The sequence below is a fragment of the Bufo gargarizans genome, chromosome 10 (assembly GCF_014858855.1).
Source record: "Bufo gargarizans isolate SCDJY-AF-19 chromosome 10, ASM1485885v1, whole genome shotgun sequence".
Taxonomy (NCBI): domain Eukaryota; kingdom Metazoa; phylum Chordata; class Amphibia; order Anura; family Bufonidae; genus Bufo; species Bufo gargarizans.
This window is the reverse complement of record NC_058089.1, coordinates 53,364,947-53,385,035: the sequence shown is the minus strand read 5'-3', so window position 1 is coordinate 53,385,035 and position 20,089 is coordinate 53,364,947. Positions and strand designations below refer to the sequence as shown.

Here is a 20,089-nt window from a genome sequence, read left to right as displayed (position 1 = left end):
TTTTCCTTAGAACACATGAAGCCTACAGCGTTCAGATTTCCCCACCCATAGCTCATCCATTTCATTTTCAGAAGACACACTTAAATTGTCTCCAGGTTATAATATTAATAGCCCGTCCTTAGTTGAGACCATCAATTTTTGAACAATGGTGGTCTAGCCTTCCGGTAGAGCCACAAAATGAAAGGGTTGCGGTCTGGTTTTAGGAATTTTTACTGTCATGAAAGAGTCATGATAGTAAAAAGTTATAACAATGTGTCCATGCAAAATAGCCATCGCCTAGTGCACTTGTATCCGCCTGCTGATCTTACCAACTTTTAAGATCTAGGCAATTTTTACGGACCCGTTTGGGCCCAAAAATTGTCAAATAATGCTATTAGAGAACTTTAAGTCTAGCAAAACATGAAAAGCCAAATCCGTTTTTAAAAATCTTGCAATTTTATTTGCATATAAAGGCGCTAGATATATATCACAATAAATGTAAAAGAAACAAAGGGTTTTCTAAAGTCCATTAACAAGGTTGCAAAAAAAAAGAAGAAAAAACAGGACAAGCCCTGGAAAAAGCATTTACAGAGGTCAACAGAAAAGAGCCATTTGCAACGATATTTTTGTGCTAGCAAGATTGCATTTATACACAGTGCAAAATAAGAAAGGAAACCGTTTAAAGGGAGCCTGTCCCCATAAAATTCACTGATAGACCAAGCACAATGCCTTGCAGGGCTAGCTCAGTGGACTGTAATGATCCCTTAAATTTAGTAATCCATTGCTTTATTCTAGGAAAGAAGTCTTTTTAATCCATATACAAAATAGCAGTAAGTGCACCATGGGGCGGGCCCTAGCCGCTCAGTGCACCCTTGCTCCTCCTGCTTCCTCTGCTAGCCCCACCCTTTCCTTCTTGATTGACATGACCAGATTCCTGCATAGTCATCTTGACTTTCCCTGCCAAATCAAGAAGGAAGGGAAGGGGCTGGCAGTGGAAGTAGGAGGAACAAGGGTGCATAGAGTGGCTTAGCCTCACCCTCAGTGCACTAAATGGCTAATTTGCATATGGACTTAAACAATTTTTTTCCAGACAGAAGCAAGGGATCGCTTAGTGAAAGGTATCATCGCATTCAGCTAGTTAGTCCTACAAGGCATTGTTTGACAGTGAATATCCTGGCGATAGACTCCCTTTAATGGGAAAAATGGGGGTTCAAGAATGCTTAAAAAAAGAGCTAAAAAGAAAAGAGCCCTTCTCATCGATTGTATTCATTTAAGTCAACACATGCCTAAAAATGCCACAAATACCCAGGAGAAAAGGACGCTTGCAGATGCACCCCATTCTTCATAATTCAGTTTAGCCGTGTGTGACATTTAGATTTTTTTGTTTGTTTCGCAGATGCCTATACTGCCAATAATAAATCCAACATTTTGTTATAACACAGAAAAAAAATACTTATATATATAAATCCATATTTAAAAGGAGTCTTGCATTTACATGTTTTAATGTATGGCATACAATTTTTTTACAGCTGTTTCAGCCCCATACATAATAAAGATAAGAAATAATTTAATAAAAAAAAAAAAAAACAGAAGCGCAAAAAGTAATGTATTAATAATAACAATAGGCGTACAAAGGTTTTCATGAACTAAAAATGGAGGGGGAAAAATCCAGGGAAAAATGCATCTTGAAGTGATAGAAAATGCACACAAATTCAATAACAGTAAAAAAAATAAAAAATTACAATACACACAATACAAATAATATTAGGTTGTGCAAATCCCGGTGGTTTAAAAAAAAAAATAGCTTAATTTTTTTATATTTTTTTTGCTTTTTATTAATGTAATGTATAGTTTGGGGACCCTCCTGGGATATGTACAATTTACAACAGCGGTCTGAGGATACAATAAAAACTGATAAATTAAAAGTAGAAAAAAAATATATATACTTGTACCAAAACCCAACGGAAGATGAGAAAAGGAACTTTAAATAGTTACAAAGACCAACAGAGGTGTGGATATTATTAAAAAGGGGGAAAAATGCAGTTTTATCAGTTTATAGACCCATTTTTTTCCGATGTGCAAAAGGGTCTTTATGATCCTTGGGGATTGGGAAGGTCAAAAATAATAGGAGGGTTGGTTGGTTGAAAGCTGACTGTACACGTTGAGGCATTGACGTACGTTGTGTAACCATCAGTCATAATCCCGTAACCTGCGAGAAGAAGTCGATACAGTTATACAGACAAGTCATATGGAACAATTGCACAAGCCTTAAGCCCAAATGCTATAAGCTATGGCATGGAAATAAATTTGAGCCTTAATCCTCTTTACACAGAGTAAGGAGCTTTCATTTTCAGGTTCTTGCAAACACGACATGCCGCCTTGAGAGGCAGAAAAATAATCGTGAACTGTTTTCTCCTCCTGAGCTGTTGTCAAGTCATTGATGGTGTAATGTTCTCCTACCTAGTAAACCGGCAAACGGTGGCCCCATAAAATGCCTTCTAGAGCGATGGTAACTATTGCATATACATGGAAGGATGTCGTGAGCAGATATCCCTGTATCAGACAACTTAAGGTCCTAAGAGACATTAACATATGCACCACTGGTATTTCTCTCTGCCATGAGCTGATGGTGACAACATGCACAGAGGGATAGAACATGCCTGAAGAAATATGCTAGCTAAATTAATAGGAATAAGGTTCTGTTCTCACCGTTGCTACGTTTTATTCCAACTGGCATCAAAAACACTGGACCCTGATGGAGACTATTATACTGTACTGTAATAAATACTTTGAATGGGGGACTGCTGAAAGGGGTTAATAACTACTGTGAAGGGCCTTCTCCCCGTTTTTGCCCCCGGTGGTGATGGGGGCGTGGCTTCACAGAGGTGGGCATGGTTATCAGTTTGTGGGCGTGTCTGGTGAGGTCCAGCTTTCTTGGGTGAAGCCAGTGGCCACCCGACCTGGGCCCCATAGCAGTCACATGCAGGGTCGGCTCTATCATAGCGACCTTTCACATCAGAGGCAAGGCATTTACCCACACAGCTATGACAGCTGTATAGCCAATTACTTAAAATAAATAAATAAGACTTCTACTGTAGATAACTTTGATACCTAGTGTACATACACATGACAGCTGCCCCAGCACACTGTGTATGGATGTAGCAGAGCTGGGTGTCATGTGTATGGTTGTACCCTAGGTATCAAAGTTCTCTACAGTAGATTTTTTTTTTTATATTTTTTTTTTATTAACTGTCTGTACAGCTGTCATAGCTGTGTGGGTAAATGCCTTGCCTCTGATACAGAAGGTCATGGGTTCGAATCCCATCATAAACTTTTCTGAAAGACAGGCTAAATAAGAACACGAGCACCAAATCCTCAACACTAGAGGCTGCTGGGAACACAGGAAGAGGCTGCATCGCATCGCTGACATGGAGGTAAGTATAAAAGTTTTTTTAGTTTTACCGGACTGTTATTTTACTGCCATGGGGGGTGGGGAGGGGGGCTATTGGCGCCATGGTACTGGCACATGGAGGGGGGAGGAGAGAGGCACTTGATACTGGCACATTAGGGGGCAGGGGGAGAGGATGGCACTATGATATTGGCACATGGGGGGGGATATGAATCATGAGGGGCAGAAATGTGAAATGATGGGGGGGGGGCAAGAAATGGATATGAATCATGAGGGGCAGAAATGTGAAATGATGGGGGGGGGCAAGAAATGGATATGAATCATGAGGGGCAGAAATGTGAAATGATGGGGGGGGCAAGAAATGGATATGAATCATGAGGGGCAGAAATGTGAAATGATGGGGGGGGGGGGTGGCAAGAAATGGACATAAATCATGAGGGGCAGAAATGTAAAATGATGGGGAAGGGGGGGGCGCCAAAATGTAGATTTGCTTGTGTTGACAAAAATCCTTGCACCGGCCCTGGTCACATGGTCAGCCGCTATGGTAGTTACGCCCCTGCTGTAAGTCAATTGGATCTGTCAGGATTCATTGAGATGGATCTAGCATAGTTGTCTAGGTTTAGTGAAGGCCAGAAGCTCAGATGTTAGTGTTGGTAAAGTCTATTTTATCAAGTCCAGTCACCGAGCAATATAAAAATATGTATTTCCACTTTAAAAGGGTCTTCTTTGAAAACTTTTGTTTTTATACTTTAATTGTATTAGGCCGATGCTTTTAGCCAACAAACCCCTTTAAAGGGGTTGTCCATCAAAACCAAAAAATACAATCACCTGCTCCTGGCAACTTAATTCCAGCATGATGCGCCCAATCCATGGTCCTCCTGGTTCCAGGCCTGTATACTTGCAGACGGGGTTACATTAGCCTCTGAGGCTAATCACTACCCTTGGTGGCACATCACTGCTGGGTCACGTGCCACTTGGGGACACATCACCGCTAAGACCAGCGATTGGTGCATGTGACCCCCATCTGGAATTTTACAGGCCGGTGACAAGAAGAAGAATCGAATAAGCCAGGCCTGTCCAAACTGCGGCCCTCCAGCTGTTGCAAAACTACAACTCCCAGCATGCTCTAAAAGCTGTAAGCTATTCAGGCATGCTGGGAGTTGTAGTTTTGGAACAGCTGGAGGGCCGCAGTTTGGACATGCCTGGAATAAGCCCTCAATGCTGAAATGGAGTGGTGGGAGCAGGTTTGTTACAGCGCAGTACTAGCTAAATTTAAAAGGGGTTATGAAGATGGACAACCCCTTTAAGTATTTCTCACTGCTGTGAAAAACTTGATAGGTCTTTTTAAAACAGGGCATAGGGACATAATAAAGAGAGAGGACCGCTCTTGAGATTTCCATCTATTAGTCAGAGAGTAAAGCCACCCTTTGGAGGTCTCAACCTGCCCATGTATCACATGCAGTGTCCAGAGCAGATCCTCCTTTAGTAAAAGGGTTGTCCAGGTGGGCCAACCCTTTAAAATGATACATTCAGCTTTGCTACATCTACAAGGAAACAACTTAGTTATTCTTGGATTTGCAGCTTACCTTCATGGATTCCACCAAATACATGCAACTTAGGCCTGACCCTCCTTTGCACGGTGTTGAGAAGCTCTACACACCCGACCCTCTGTAACTCCTTAGGGACCCAGTCCCGGAAACCTGAAGAACATAAAAGGTGAGAGAAGAAAAGACATCAGTGTACTTAGTATTCCAGAAGAAAAGGTGGTTCTTCCTTCTAGTAGTCTTTGCTGGAAACCATAATTCACGAAAAGGTTTATTACAATATCTGTAATAGAACACCGGCCATTAAACGCCCGCAGAATGCTTTTAAGAAGCCCTCGCCTCATCTCTGTCACAACGTTCCCATTTTTGGGGTCTCTCTAAGATAATGAACATTTTCTTTTTCCCACCAGTTTGATTTATAAAAGCGAGGGGGATAGAATTAACTTTATTCCTCGGAGTTCCTCTCTGGTTTTTCCCGGCAGTAACCTAATTATTTAGCCGTTCCCTTATCCTCTTCTCTCATTTCATTTCTTACTTAATTGCATTTTTTTCTCTCATTTAGCCGGGAAAACACTGGAAAGGGTTTTTAATATCTCAGCTTTATCATGTGCCCAATGATCTGCTGCTTTTATCTGTTCTTACAAGTCACAGGTGGACCTCCGCTCTCTGCTGCAGACCATCACTCCATAAGACGCAGCCATTCTGCACAGTGGAAGTGCTAGAAATGGAAATGGTGTCATTTTCCTACATCACTGATGTGACAAGATCTGTACAAGTTATCACAAGGGTGTCACCCACACTCATTAAAGGGCTAAAAGCTTCTAATAGTCGGTATAATTGGTAATGGTCATTGACTGCCTGACACCGACAGCTAGACACCATTATACAGTCCCTGGAGAAGGGAGATGTTCAATTACTGCATCTAGAGATATATAGAAACTTATAGATAGATAATCTTTATTTATATAGCGCCAACATATTCCGCAGCACTTTACAATCAGGGGGTTCAAGTACAAACAGAGTCATAAATACCATAGCAGCAAACATGTCAAGAATTAAAACAAGAGGAATGAGGGCCTTGCTCGCAAGAGCTTACAATCTATGAGGAGATGGGGGTGACAATAATTAAAGAAGTTTGTGTTTGTTTGTTTTTTTTTTTTTTTCAGTGGTCCGGCTATCCTAACACAATGAGGGAGTAGATATAAGGCCTCTTGCACAGGACCGTATGGCTTTTTCAGTATTTTGCAGTCCGCAAAAAATACAGACGACGTCCGTGTACATTTAGTTTTTTGCGGGACGGAACAGCTGGCCCCTGATAGAACAGAACTATCCTTGTCAGTTATGCGAATAAAACAATAATAGAACATGTTCTATCTTTGAACGGAAATACGGAAACGGAAGGCATACAGAATTTTTTTGCAGATCCATTGAAATGAATGGTTCCGTATATGGAACGCAAAGAACAGAATGTAAACAAAAAAAAAATCATTCACGTGCAAGAGGCGTAAGGCTGCATGAGCCGGTATCTGTAGTGCTTGGGGTGTGGTGAATCAGGGTCAGAGGAATAATTCTGAAGGGGGAGCAGTGAATGGAGAAGGGTTTGATCGGGGGATGCAATAGGCTAACCTAAAAATATGTGTTTTTAGGAAGCGCCTAAAACTCTCGATCCAATTGCTTAATTGTTAGACAGACTGACAGAGCGAGAGAGAGAGAGAGATAGATAGATAGATAGATATAGATTAGAAGGATAGAGAGAAAGAGATAAATCGAGATATATAGATGACTGATATGTAGACAGATAATGGCTAGACATGAGCAAATTATAAAAAAAAAAAAAAATCGATTTGGCAGCTTTGCAGAATTTTACTAAAAAATTTTGCTTCATGACAAATTACTTTGTCACAAAGCGTATTTCTTTGTAAGTAATGGGTGCAGTGACCGGGAACTGTGATTGTGCCTCCCCCGTCATTGTACCCCTCAGATGCCGCGTTCATCGCTGATCACTGCATCTTATATAAATAACAGAGTGTAAAATTTAAAAATTAATAAATAAGAAATAAAAATCATACTTACCTAATCCATTTGCGTCTGGCCGGTCGCGAGCAAATGGATGAGGAAAGTATGATTTTTATTTTATTTAGTTTTTTTTTTACAGTGTTTCAGGTAAAACCGATTCGCTACCACGAAGCACGAGGAAATTCGGCTTTGCTGCGAATTGAATTTATCCCGAAACCTCAACACTAATAATGGCAACACAAGTAGGCGGCATCAACAATACCATAGAGCAAAATACCATTCCACCAACACAGTGTAGCCCAATATACTGACCCAAAAGTTGTCCCTCTGTGGTGGCCATCAATAGCTACCATCTTCTGTCCTCCTCCTCCAGTTGTCTATGGAGCAGGGGGCTTAGGAGGTGAGGTGCGGGCCACAGCAGTTAAATTCAGGAGGGCATGTGCGGTCGCTGGCCGAGTACCTGATTATTACAGAGTTATCTACTGTTAAGAGCTCAATATGTACCCGATCAGCGGCAGAGAGGAGGACTTGGGTGGCCCCCCGGGAAATTTCCCTGTAGGGTCTATGGCCATCTGCCCCTGGTTCTGTATGATCTTCTGCTCAGTACCAGGGAACGCCGATAGTCTACGGAAATGTTAAATGCACAGAAAATGCATAGCTTGGAGCACTGGAATCAGAAAGTGTTCTGAAGAGCATGGCAGCACAAAGGTTAAAATCGCAGACTTTCGGAAACTTAAATAAATCCCTAGCAATGAAGTCACTGCTAATTGATGGCTCTTCGAGTTTAAGAGCCACTTAGTTCTACAGTTAATGTAGAGAATCCATAAAACTGAACATCAATTACCGCACGAGCAGAAGTGAGAAGAAGCTTTTCAGATGGGGCAGGTGAGGCGCCTACATATATGTAGAAGACCACTCAGCACAAAGTCACTTATAGTCGCCACAATTCCATCAAAGCTGCTCATATTCACCTGTGCTATTGATTAACGCAAAGTTTGGAGGGAGGTTAGCGGCCATTTAAATGTTATGTCATGAATACGGATGAACGAACCCGGGGCCTGCATTGCGTGAAAAACCCAGAATATAGAACATGCTGCGATTTTCACGCGACGCACAAGTGATGCGTGAAAATCACCGCTCATCTGAACCGCCCCATTGAAGTGAATGGGGCCGGATTCAGTGCGGGTGCAATGCGTTCACCTCGCGCATTGCACCTGCGCGGAATTCTCACCCGTGTGAAAGGGGCCTAAGGCCTCCTGCACATGAACGTGTGTGTGCCCCGTGGCCGTGCACAGGGCACACGCGTAAAGACTTCCGTTTTGCATTACATCTACAAATTCCTTTAAAACGGAATCCATAACAGAATTCCTACACCACCCGAACATGTAAAGTTCAGGTTCGCTCATCCCTAGTCATGAAAAATTACACTGATTTTTTTTATACACTTTGGGGGAGATTTACGAATCAAAATGACCAAAATCCTGCAGCAGTTAGTGCAAAAAATTGGCCGGTGTGCTTTGCACTACATTTATTAAGTGTTGTAGACACTTCTTTTGACTCTCCCGCTGAGGAGGTGTGGCTTAGTGGAAAAGGGAGTGGCTTTAAGGCAGGTTCATACCTCCGTTGAACTGATTCTCTGCTAGAACAGCCTGCTCAGTGTCCACCGGTCCTGGCCTAAGCAGATCTGCCGGGGATCCAGACACTTTCCAGAAAAATGCTGGCTTCCACCTGGACAAAAGTTGTCCCATGCAACAGTTTTTGTCCGGCCGAAAAATAGCACTTTTCGCCGCTTACTGACGGTTAACCCTTCAGATGCCGTGGGCAATTACGACCACGGCATCTGAGCAGTGAAACCGAGGGAACTGTTCGGTTGCTGTGGCAGCCTTGGTCCCTCTGAAAGAGGCTTACCTGTGGCAGAACTCCATAGGAACAGAGTGAATCTCCCATAGATGGCAATGGTAATTCATTGCCGTCTATGGGAGATGCGATCATACAATCCCTTAGGGGGACTGTAAAAATGTAAATCACCCCCCTTTTTCCCATATTAAAAATAAACAATAAAAAAAATAAAACATTGTTGGCATCACTGCATCTCAAAATACCAAAACTGTTAAAATGTTGACATATTATTCTGTACAGTGAAAAAAGTGGCCAATTTGGCATTTTTCGTCGCTTTACCTCACTCAGCTCCGAAAATATATAAATATAAAAAAGTTATAGGGGGCAGAATATGGCAATAAAAAGAAAACTTTTTTTTTTTTAGGTATTAAAACACAAGGAAAACTATATAAGGCTACTTTCACACTTGCGCTTGATCGGATCCGTTCTGAACGGATCCGATCATATTAATGCAGACGGAGGCTCCGTTCAGTACGGATCCGTCTGCATTAATAACTTTAAAAAAATTCGCAAGTGCGCAAGTAGCCTGCGCGGATCCGTTCAGACTTTCAATGTAAAGTCAATGGGGGACGGATCCGCTTGAAGATTGAGCCATATGGTGACATCTTCAAGCGGATCCGTTCCCATTGACTTACATTGTAAGTCTGAACGGATCCGCACGCCTCCGCACGGCCAGGCGGACACCCGAACGCTGCAAGCAGCGTTCAGCTGTCCGCCTGTCCGTGCGGAGGCGAGCGGAGGCTGAACGCCGCCAGACTGATGCAGTCTGAGCGGATCCGCGTCCATTCAGACTGCATCAGGGCTGGACGGAGGCGTTTGCGTCCGCTCGTGAGCTCCTTCAAACGGAGCTCACGAACGGACCCATGAACGCTAGTGTGAAAGTAGCCTAAATGTAGTATCGCTGTAGTCATACTGCCCCATAGAATGAAGGCAACAGGTCCGTTTTACTGCTGTAAAAACAAAACCCATACAACTATGTCGGGATTGCACTTTTTTCCAATTTCACCCCATTTGGAAAAAAAATTTGAGCTCACTACATTATGTGCAACATTAAAAAGGTGCCATTAGCATTAGAAAGTACTACAAGCCCTCATACATCTATGTGAAGAGAAGGCAAAGAGTAATAAAAAACCACTAAAAACGCAAAAACAGAAAACCGCTGTCTACCCACTTTTTCTGTCTGAAAGACTGGACAAACCCTTTAAATGGCATGAAGCAACTCATGTTGCACACAGAACCTTGGCAAACTTAGCTCTGCTACATCTCACAATCTTAGTCCTGTTACATCTGTGACGGGGGGGGGGGGGGATTTTGTTCCAAAAAAACCCCATCGTTCTATTTTATATAATGGAGGTGACCTCTGCTTTACGGATAAAGCTTCATTTTAATTCAATCTGCGCTAAAACAACCAAAGACGTTCCTTCGTTAAAATATAAAACAGTCAGCCGCTCTTAACCCTTTCACTACCTGGCCCCCGCATCACCCCGACTCTACACCACAAGCATCCGCCATGAAATTCTGCAGAAACCTGCAAATACAAGTGATGACATGAAGCCGGACCACCCTTGACCAAGTCTTATTAACCCGTTCCAGGCCGACACAAGACTGCGAATCCTAGACCGGTCCAAAAGAGGTTAACGAAACTCAGCCGTGCAGTTTCTCGCAACCTCGCAAAATCTCAATTTACACAGCAGGGAATCTTCAATAAAAGGTAATTAAGAGAGATTGGGCTTTTAAAGCCCCACAAGAAAAACTTGTTACACTACATTGCTTAATGAAGATTTTTTTTTTTTTTTTTTTAGAGATCGAAATGGAATCTGGCAGTAAAAGCAACCTCCTCGTTATAGGGGGCCCAGGAGGAAGACAAAACCCTGCGCCGCAACGGTGCAAGATCCGGGGACCACAGGAATATGTACATGTGTTCGCAGCATATCTAAGTGCTCAACATTACCATGGAGATCAGGCTCCTGGAGCCAAAAACAGCTTCCCACTCGTCTGATGTGAGCTTACATGTGGGTCTGTTCACTTCTGTGTCATCTATATAGCGACTGGCGCCAGTGGCTGCTCCGAGGCCCTGGCTAAAGCTCTGAACATTTGGATCTCAGGCTGATGTAAGTGCCGACATCTGCACCGTGTACTTTTATTGTGCCCTAAACTAAGGCATTCAAACCTCATGTTGTGCATAAAAAAGTAAAACAAAAAACAATTTTTAAATATTTATAAAAAGTTGATACAATGTTTCCAAACAAATGGACTGATAAAAAAAATACAAGATACTCTTAACCCCACTCCCCAATATCTCAGATTTAACTTTGTGACCCTAGAATGAGCTGTAGGGTTTAAAGGGCATCTGTCAGCAGTTTTGTACCTATGACACTGGCTGACTTGTTACATGTGCGCTTGGCAGCTGAAGGCATCTTTGTTGGTCCCATGTTCATATGTGCCCGCATTGCTGAGAAAAACTATGTTTTAATATATGCAAATGAGCCTCTAGGAGAAACAGAAGCTCTTTCACACAAGCGGATGCCGTGCGGGTAATCCGCTGCGTGAAAGAGAGCCAAGACCTGTTCCGGACAGCAGAGACACGGAGCATTAACATGATTGATAATGCTCCGTGCCGCTCTCTGATCTTTTTACTACAAAATCGCAGTGAGATAAAGTTGTCACCGTGATTTTGTAGTAAAAAGGTCCCAGAGAGGCACGGAGCATTATCAATCATGTTAATGCTCCGTGTCTCTGCTGTCCGGAATGGGGCTTGGCTCTTTTTCACGCAGCAGATTACCTGCATGGGATCCACTCGTGTGAAACAGCCCTTACTCCTAAAGGCTCAGTTCTCGCTGCACTGTGACAGAGCCAGGTGTGATGACTGTTAGGGTGCCTTCATACGTTGCATAAAAATTCTGCCAGAAAATCCACAGGATTGTTGCGGATTTCTTTGTGTGAATTATGGTGCAGATTTTGGCACAGGTTTTCTATATGAGAATGTCTCTATTCATTTCAATGGCAAACTGATTCTGCAGCTGAAAGCCCTGCGGAAAGAGCTGCAACAAAATCCGCATGGATTTTCTGCAATGTTTTCCACTGCAGAATCAGTTTGTCATAAGAAAACATAGTGGAAGTCTTGATGTGGTGGATTTTCTGTAAATCAATTATGAGCGCCAGTCTTAGTCCCCATGCACACTGGTACTACATTTCTTATAGGTGTATTACAGAGCTGGTTCGTGGTGCTCATATACCTTCAGGTCCATAAATATTGGGACATCAACACAATTGTAAAATTTTTGGCTCTATACGCCACCACAATGGATTTGAAATGAAACGAACAAGATGTGCTTTAACTGCAGACTGTCAGCTTTAATTTGAGGGTATTTACATCCAAATCAGGTGAACGGTGCAGGAATTACAACAGTTTGCATATGTGCCTCCCACTTGTTAAGGGACCAAAAGTAATGGGACAATTGGCTTCTCAGCTGTTCCATGGCCAGGTGTGTGTTATTCCCTCATTATCCCAATTACAATGAGCAGATAAAAGGTCCAGAGTTCATTTCAAGTGTGCTATTTGCATTTGGAATCTGTTGCTGTCAACTCTCAAGATGAGATCCAAAGAGCTGTCACTATCAGTGAAGCAAGCCATCATTAGGCTGAAAAAAACACCAAACCAATCAGAGAGATAACAAAAACATTAGGCGGGACCAAAACAACTGTTTGGAACATTCTTAAAAAGAAGGAACGTACCAGTGAGCTCAGCAACACCAAAAGACCGGGAAGACCACGGAAAACAACTGTGGTGGATGACCAAAGAATTCTTTCCCTGGTGAACAAAACACCCTTCACAACAGTTGGCCAGATCATTTACACTCTCCAGGAGGTAGGTGTATGTGTGTCAAAGTCAACAATCAAGAGAAGACTTCACCAGAGTGAATACAGAGGGTTCACCACAAGATGTAAACCATTGGTGAGCCTCAAAAACAGGAAGGCCAGATTAGAGTTTGCCAAATAACATCTAAAAAAAGTCTTCACAGTTCTGGAACAACATCTTATGGACAGATTAGACCAAGATCAACTTGTACCATAGTGATGGAAAGAGAAGAGTATGGAGAAGGAAAGTAACTGCTCATGATCCTAAGCATACCACCTCATCAGTGAAGCATGGTGGTGGTAGTGTCATGGCGCGGGCATGTATGGCTGCCAATAGAACTGGTTCTCTTGTATTTATTGATGATGTGACTGCTGACAAAAGCAGCAGGATGAATTCTGGAGTGTTTCGGGCAATATTATCTGCTCATATTCAGCCAAATGCTTCAGAACTCATTGGACGGCTCTTCACAGTGCAGATAGACAATGACCCAAAGCATACTGCAAAAGCAACCAAAGAGTTTTTTAAGGGAAAGAAGTGGAATGTTATGCAATGGCCAAGTCAATCACTTGACCTGAATCCGATTGAGCATTTTACTTGCTGAAGACAAAACTGAAGGGAAAATGCCCAAAGAACAAGCAGGAACCGAAGACAGTTGCAGTAGAGGCCTGGCAGAGCATCACCAGGGATGAAACCCAGCGTCTGGTGAGGTCTATGCGTTCCAGACTTCAGGCTGTAATTGACTGCAAAGGATTTGCAACCAAGTATTAAAAAGTGAAAGTTTGATTTATGATTATTATTCTGTCCCATTACTTTTGGTTCCTTAACAAGTGGGAGGCACATATGCAAACTGCTGTCATTCCTGCACCGTTCACCTGATTTGGATGTAAATACCCTCAAATTAAAGCTGACAGTCTGCAGGTAAAGCACATCTTGTTTGTTTCATTTCAAATCCATTGTGGTGGTGTATAGAGCCAAAAATGTTAGAATTGTGTCGATGTCCCAATATTTATGGACCTGACTGACTATTTCCATGGCTCCTTACTTTACCTCTGTAGGCAGAGTCATGCTCCATCGGACACTATTACGGAGCTCCATATGGCGGCACACAGAGTGACTATGGGTCCATCTTTTGAAGCTGCAGGGACTCATTGTGCCTCTGTGCAGTCTCCACGCGCACAGCTCTGCCCTGTACAGGAAACCTTAGCCTCTTTATGCTCTTAGAAGTGCAAATTTATTTGTTCATTAAAGTGTAACCGTCATTCCTTTTTTATTTGTGTAATGTATCGGGGCAGTGATACTGACCATTTTTGTAATATAATTTAATTACTGAAATCGTACATTTCTATTAGAAAAATAGCTCTAAAGTGGCCCATTTTGAGCCCTAGCAACGCTCCTCTGTCTTCTGTTTACATAACACAGTCAGTGTTGAGCAGGTCTCCAGTTATGTAAACAGAAGACAGAGGAGCGTTGCTAGGGTTCAAAATGGGCCACTTTACAGCTATTTTTCTAATAGAAATGTACGATTTCAGTAATTAAATTACAAAAATGGTCAGTATCACTGCCCCTATACATTACACAAATAAAAAAAATTATGACGGTTACACTTTAACCCCCCAGTAAAAGAGTCCATGATCTTTTCCCATTTCCAGTCCTGTCTTACTGGTACCCTGCAAAGGACGACATGAGTGCAGGGTACAGCACATGGGCAGCAGATGGAGCTAGTGCCAGTCTTAAAAGAAGCTCTTCGATTTCAGCCCATCCACTAAACCCATAAAACCTTAGAATTGGGAGCTGTTACCTGTCAGATAAATACAGTTAATAAAACAAATGACCGAGCTGGAAGAGCTGCAGAACTGCTGTGGATATCCATTTAATTCTCACCGGCTCCAGTAAATCAGAAAATTTAATTTAAACAACACCTAGGAACTCTCCAGATCTGCTGGGTTTAATTATCATGCCGGGCTCCTGTAAAGGCATCAATTTTTTTTTATTCATTGCTTTGTGTGCGGAGGGAAAGCTGGTGCCCGGGATGGGAAGATTCATGCGGCTTCCATTAAAGGGCGCTCCTGTGTGTGTGTAAGGTGACAGCGGGTCTGTAACTTACCGAGGGGAGGTCCATGAGTCATTAGGATGTCGATGCCCTCCGGGATAAGGTTCCACTTGTCAAGTAGAGACTGGCCTCGAGGAAGATTAAATCCCCATCCATTAAACCATGGTGTCCTGTTGAAGAGAAGGCTCTTATCAGTTACAGGTTGGAAAGGGATGATTTGTCACCGCAACATCAAGATTTTTAGTAGGTTTCGTTCCAGACACTTCAAGAGGAGGAGATTATGAGATGGATGGATAGATAGATAGATAGATAGATATGAGATGTATAGATATGAGATGTATGGATAGATATAGAGATAGATGATGTATAGATAGATATAGAGATAGATATGAGATGGATGGATAGATATGAGATGTATAGATAGATATGAGATGTATGGATAGATAGATATAGATGATGGATAGATAGATATGAGATATATGGATAGATAGATAGATATGAGATGTATAGATAGATAGATAGATATGAGATGGATGGATAGATAGATAGATATGAGATATATGGATAGATAGATAGATAGATATGAGATGTATAGATAGATATGAGATGTATAGATAGATAGATAGATATGAGATGGATAGATAGATATAGAGATAGATGATGTATAGATAGATATGAGATGTATGGATAGATATAGAGATAGATATATGAGATGTATAGATAGATATAGAGATAGATATGAGATGGATAGATATGAGATGTATGGATAGATAGATATAGAGATAGATAGAGATAGATATATGAGATGTATAGATAGATATAGATATGAGATGTATAGATAGATATAGATATGAGATGTATAGATAGATATAGAGATAGATATGAGATGTATGGATAGATAGATGATGTATGGATAGATGATCACCCTTCAGATCTGGTTCTTCTGCTGTACCTCATGTCCTCTATTGTGACAGGGTATCAATATTGTGTCACACATCTTTAACAGGACAGATTCAGCACATAAAATGAGCACACAGCAATTCAATGAATTGTCACCAAAGGCCGGGGTGGGTTGCAGATGGGGGGTCAACAACATATGTACCTCAGTAATCCTTACCCAGGCCATTGGCGGCAATTTTCTAAATCTGTCATGTATTCAACCTGCACTGTATGAATATGTCCTGAAGAAGGCGACTCTCCCTGAAAACACGTTATTTATTTGTGAACCGTATTTGCAATAAAGTTCATTTCCACTCGGATACCTGGCGAGTTTGTACATTTCTATTGCACCCCTGTTCAGAAGCCTGGGACGCTCCCTGAATCTCCTGGAGGGGTATCTGTGACCCCTGTAGTGTGATTGGGATTTTTCTGTTCTATGCTTCACATGAGGTTTTTGTTGCAGATTTGCACTGCACAGGGATTGACATGTAATATCCACACCACCTGCCGATTCCTAGACAGATTTTATTCAGCAGCCTGTGGACTTGTTAGGATCTCATCCTCTGTGCCGCTACTGTAATATGCTGCAGATTATCTCTGTTCAAGTCCAGATGGAAAATCTGCAGTGTTTAGGCTACATGTGAACACACCCTAACAGTGGTTGTAGCCGATCACAAATAGCGCTGAGCAAACTGAACCTGACCAAATGGAATTCCATCCGAATTTCAGGGAAAATTCGATTCACCACAAATCCAAATTTCCGCGTGCTTTGTGGTGGCAAATCAAATTTTTCTGTAAAATTCGGCGAAGCAGCCGAATCAACATTTTTTAATACCTCAGTCATTATTAATCACAACAATATTAGATGCACCTTTCTAATTCTTGGTTCCATATAGTATTCCCCTACATGGCGCTCTGCCTTTTCCTTGCTTTAAAGGGGTTATCCAATCCTAAATAAAAAGCCCTCCTCACATTGAATATACTTACCTGGCTCCCCGTGCTCGGATAAAAACCGGTGTCAGGGGGGAGCAGCCAATGGCAGGCAGGGTTATGGACGAGCCTCCCTAGCATCGCGGGTGACATTATGGAGGCTCATCACCGCCTACCATTGGCTGCTCCCCCCCGACACTGGATGTTTTCATCCGTGCATGGAGAGAAGCAGCTGCAGCGGTGCGGGGAGCCAGGTAAGTATATTTAGCGGGGAGGGCCCGGCATATGGGGGGGGGGGGGGGGAGTATTTTTTAGGATTGGATAACCCCTTTAAAGTATAACGATATGTTCACACTAATCCACTTGCGCACGGTTAAGGCCTCATTCACATGACTGTTGTTTGGGTCCGCATCTGAGGCCATATTTTTTGCATCTCTGATGCGGACCCATTCACTTTAATAGGGCCGCAAAAGATGCTGACCGCACTCTGTGTGCTGTTCTCGTCCGTTGCTCTGTTCCTTGGCCCCGCAAAAAAAATAAATAGAACATGTCCTATTCTTGTCCATTTTTGCGGACAAGAATAGACATTTCTATAATGTGGAACGCACACGGCCAGCATTCGTGTTTTGTGGATCCGCAATTTGCAGACTGCAAAACACAACGGTGTCATGGGAATGTAGCCCAAGGCCTCCTTCACTTGTCAGTGTCACGTCTGTGAAAAAAGCGTACGTGTTTCATCCGTGAAGATGTCTGTGAAGGTTTCGTGGCTGGTCTGTGTGTCAGTTTTTACCATCCGTGTGTCATCCGTAATTCACTTACATCACTCAGCTGAAAAATAATTGCCAATGAATCTCCTATTAGTCTTCAGTGAAAAACGGACGCAACACGGACACAAAACGGATGTGTGTCAGAGATTTTTACGACTTCAATGGGCGTGCTCGGTCCGCATCACGGATCAAAGTAGTGCATGTGTAGAGCAGGGAGTACTTTGACATTTGCCTATATCCCCTATGCAAAATTAAAACTTCTACTTTATTTCTCTTGAAAGGGTTAACTTATAGTGTTTAATACTGTGTACCTGCATTTTATATGTTGCGATATACAGTACAGACCAAAAGTTTGGACACACCTTCTCATTCAAAAAGTTTTCTTTATTTTCATGACTATGAAAATTGTAGATTCACACTAAAGGCATCAAAACTATGAATTAACACATGTGGAATTATATACATAACAAAAAAGTGTGAAACAACTGAAAATATGTAATATTCTAGGTTCTTCAAAGTAGCCACCTTTTGCTTTGATTACTGCTTTGCACACTCTTGGCATTCTCTTGATGAGCTTCAAGAGGTAGTCACCTGAAATGGTTTTCACGTCACAGGTGGGATTTCTTGCCTTATAAATGGGGTTGGGACCATCAGTTGCGTTGTGGAGAAGTCAGGTGGATACACAGCTGATAGTCCTACTGAATAGACTGTTAGAATTTGTATTATGGCAAGAAAAAAGCAGCTAAGTAAAGAAAAACGAGTGGCCATCATTACTTTAAGAAATGAAGGTCAGTCAGTCCGAAAAATTGGGAAAACTTTGAAAGTAAGGTCTATTTGACCATGAAGGAGTGTGATGGGGTGCTGCGCCAGATCACCTGGCCTCCACAGTTACCGGACCTGAACCCAATCGAGATGGTTTGGGGTGAACTGGACCGCAGAGTGAAGGCAAAAGGGCCAACAAGTGCTAAGCATCTCTGGGAACTCCTTCAAGACTGTTGAAAGACCATTTCAGGTGACTACCTCTTGAAGCTCATCAAGAGAATGCCAAGAGTGTGCAAAGCAGTAATCAAAGCAAAAGGTGGCTACTTTGAAGAACCTAGAATATGACATATTTTCAGTTGTTTCACACTTTTTTGTTATGTATATAATTCCACATGTGTTAATTCATAGTTTTGATGCCTTCATAGTCATGAAAATAAAGAAAACTCTTTGAATGAGAAGGTGTGTCCAAACTTTTGGTCTGTACTGTAAATCCTGTTCATTATCACTGTATTTACATGGCTCTGTGGAAACGGTTAATAAATACTCAGAGACTGTTAGGGCTTTGATTGAGAAGCTGGTAATTTTCCACAGCTGCCAAAGGGGTTTAAAGAAGACCATGTTTTGGAGGGAAAAACCCAGACTTGTTCACCACCAAAAGCAGACAGCCTGACCTTTTAAATGTCTGGTTTTAGCTATGTTACGTCTGGAAACGTGTTTTTGTCTGGAAAACCTGCTGTGTCATTGCCCCCGAGTATCATTGAAGCTCTTATGTAAGTCTATACCAGACAGGAGCTGAAACAATGTATCTGTTTGTGCTGAGCTTCTCCACTCCACCCCTCCCACTAGAAGGTTCTAGTCTAGCAAAAACTGTATATAAGCAGAGCAGTCAGAGCCCCTAGTGTGCTGCAGTTAGGGACCAGTGCTTGGAGGGGAGACTCCTGCCAGCCTGCATGAGTGACCAGAAGAAGACACTGAGATGGGGATGCTGAGCTACAGACCATGGGTCACTAGCCCTGTGACCAAGGAGCCACCCGGACTACAGAGCTACAGACTGTGGGCCCTTGACCAGGATGCCAGGATGGAGAGAGAGAGAGAGAGACCGAGAGAGAGAGACCGAGAGAGAGAGAGAGAGACCGAGAGAGAGAGACCGAGAGAGAGAGAGAGACCGAGAGAGAGAGAGACCGAGAGAGAGAGAGAGACCGAGAGAGAGAGAGACCGAGAGACCGACCGACCGAGAGAGAGAGAGAGAGAGAGAGAGAGAGAGAGAGAGAGAGAGAGACCGACCGAGACCAGGGTACCAGGGTACCAGCCTTCTGAAGAGAAAAAGCGACAGCTAACTCAGACCTTTTCTCAGCATCAAACCCTTCTTCTGCCAGGGAGGAGACTGGAGAAGTCAGCCTTATTCCTCACCTGTATTGTTTTGTACCTGAATTCCTCCAGTAAAGAAGCACCCTGGTTTACTGGAGACCCTGACTCTCTGGACTTAGATCCCATTGGGGGGCACCACACCTTACCATCCCTTCCAGAGAGTAGCAATACGTGGTGACACCTTGACGGTGTCCGGAGGACCCAGCGTAGCGTTGGGGCCACCCCAAACCCATCCATTGCACAGGTCCCCGTGATTTTTTTTTTTACTGACCCACAGTCATTAAAAAAAATATTGAAATGTGACCAGACACATTTAAATCAATGGGTACGTGTGCTGTCCACGGAAAATGAGAACAAAAGAGGCCTAAAACTGCATCGGAAACTGCCGTTTTCAATGCATTTTGTGGGATATTTTATTTCACCTGCATCAAAAACCACAGCGTAACTGCATTATGGTTTTAACCACTATATGTGAACATACCCTAACTCTGACCACAGGGGACGCGCTGGGAACCACAGGAACGTCACTCGGCTCGATATATTGCACCGTGCTCAGTCACCTATGTC

At 42.7% G+C, this 20,089-nt stretch overlaps 1 protein-coding gene across 4 annotated transcripts in view; it reads right to left on the bottom strand.

Moving 5' to 3' along the window:
- Positions 1-426: 426 nt before the first annotated feature.
- MPPED2 (metallophosphoesterase domain containing 2) overlaps positions 427-20,089 on the bottom strand; it is a 173,648-nt gene continuing 153,985 nt past the window's right edge. For all 4 annotated transcript variants that reach the window (XM_044270204.1, XM_044270207.1, XM_044270205.1 and 1 more), the window contains 3 exons: positions 14,811-14,926; positions 4,975-5,088; positions 427-2,188 (listed from right to left, as the gene is read on the bottom strand). In XM_044270204.1, coding sequence (XP_044126139.1) covers positions 2,070-2,188; positions 4,975-5,088; positions 14,811-14,926 — 349 coding nt within the window. In that variant the 3' untranslated portion in view covers positions 427-2,069. The remainder of the gene's footprint in view (positions 2,189-4,974; positions 5,089-14,810; positions 14,927-20,089) is intronic.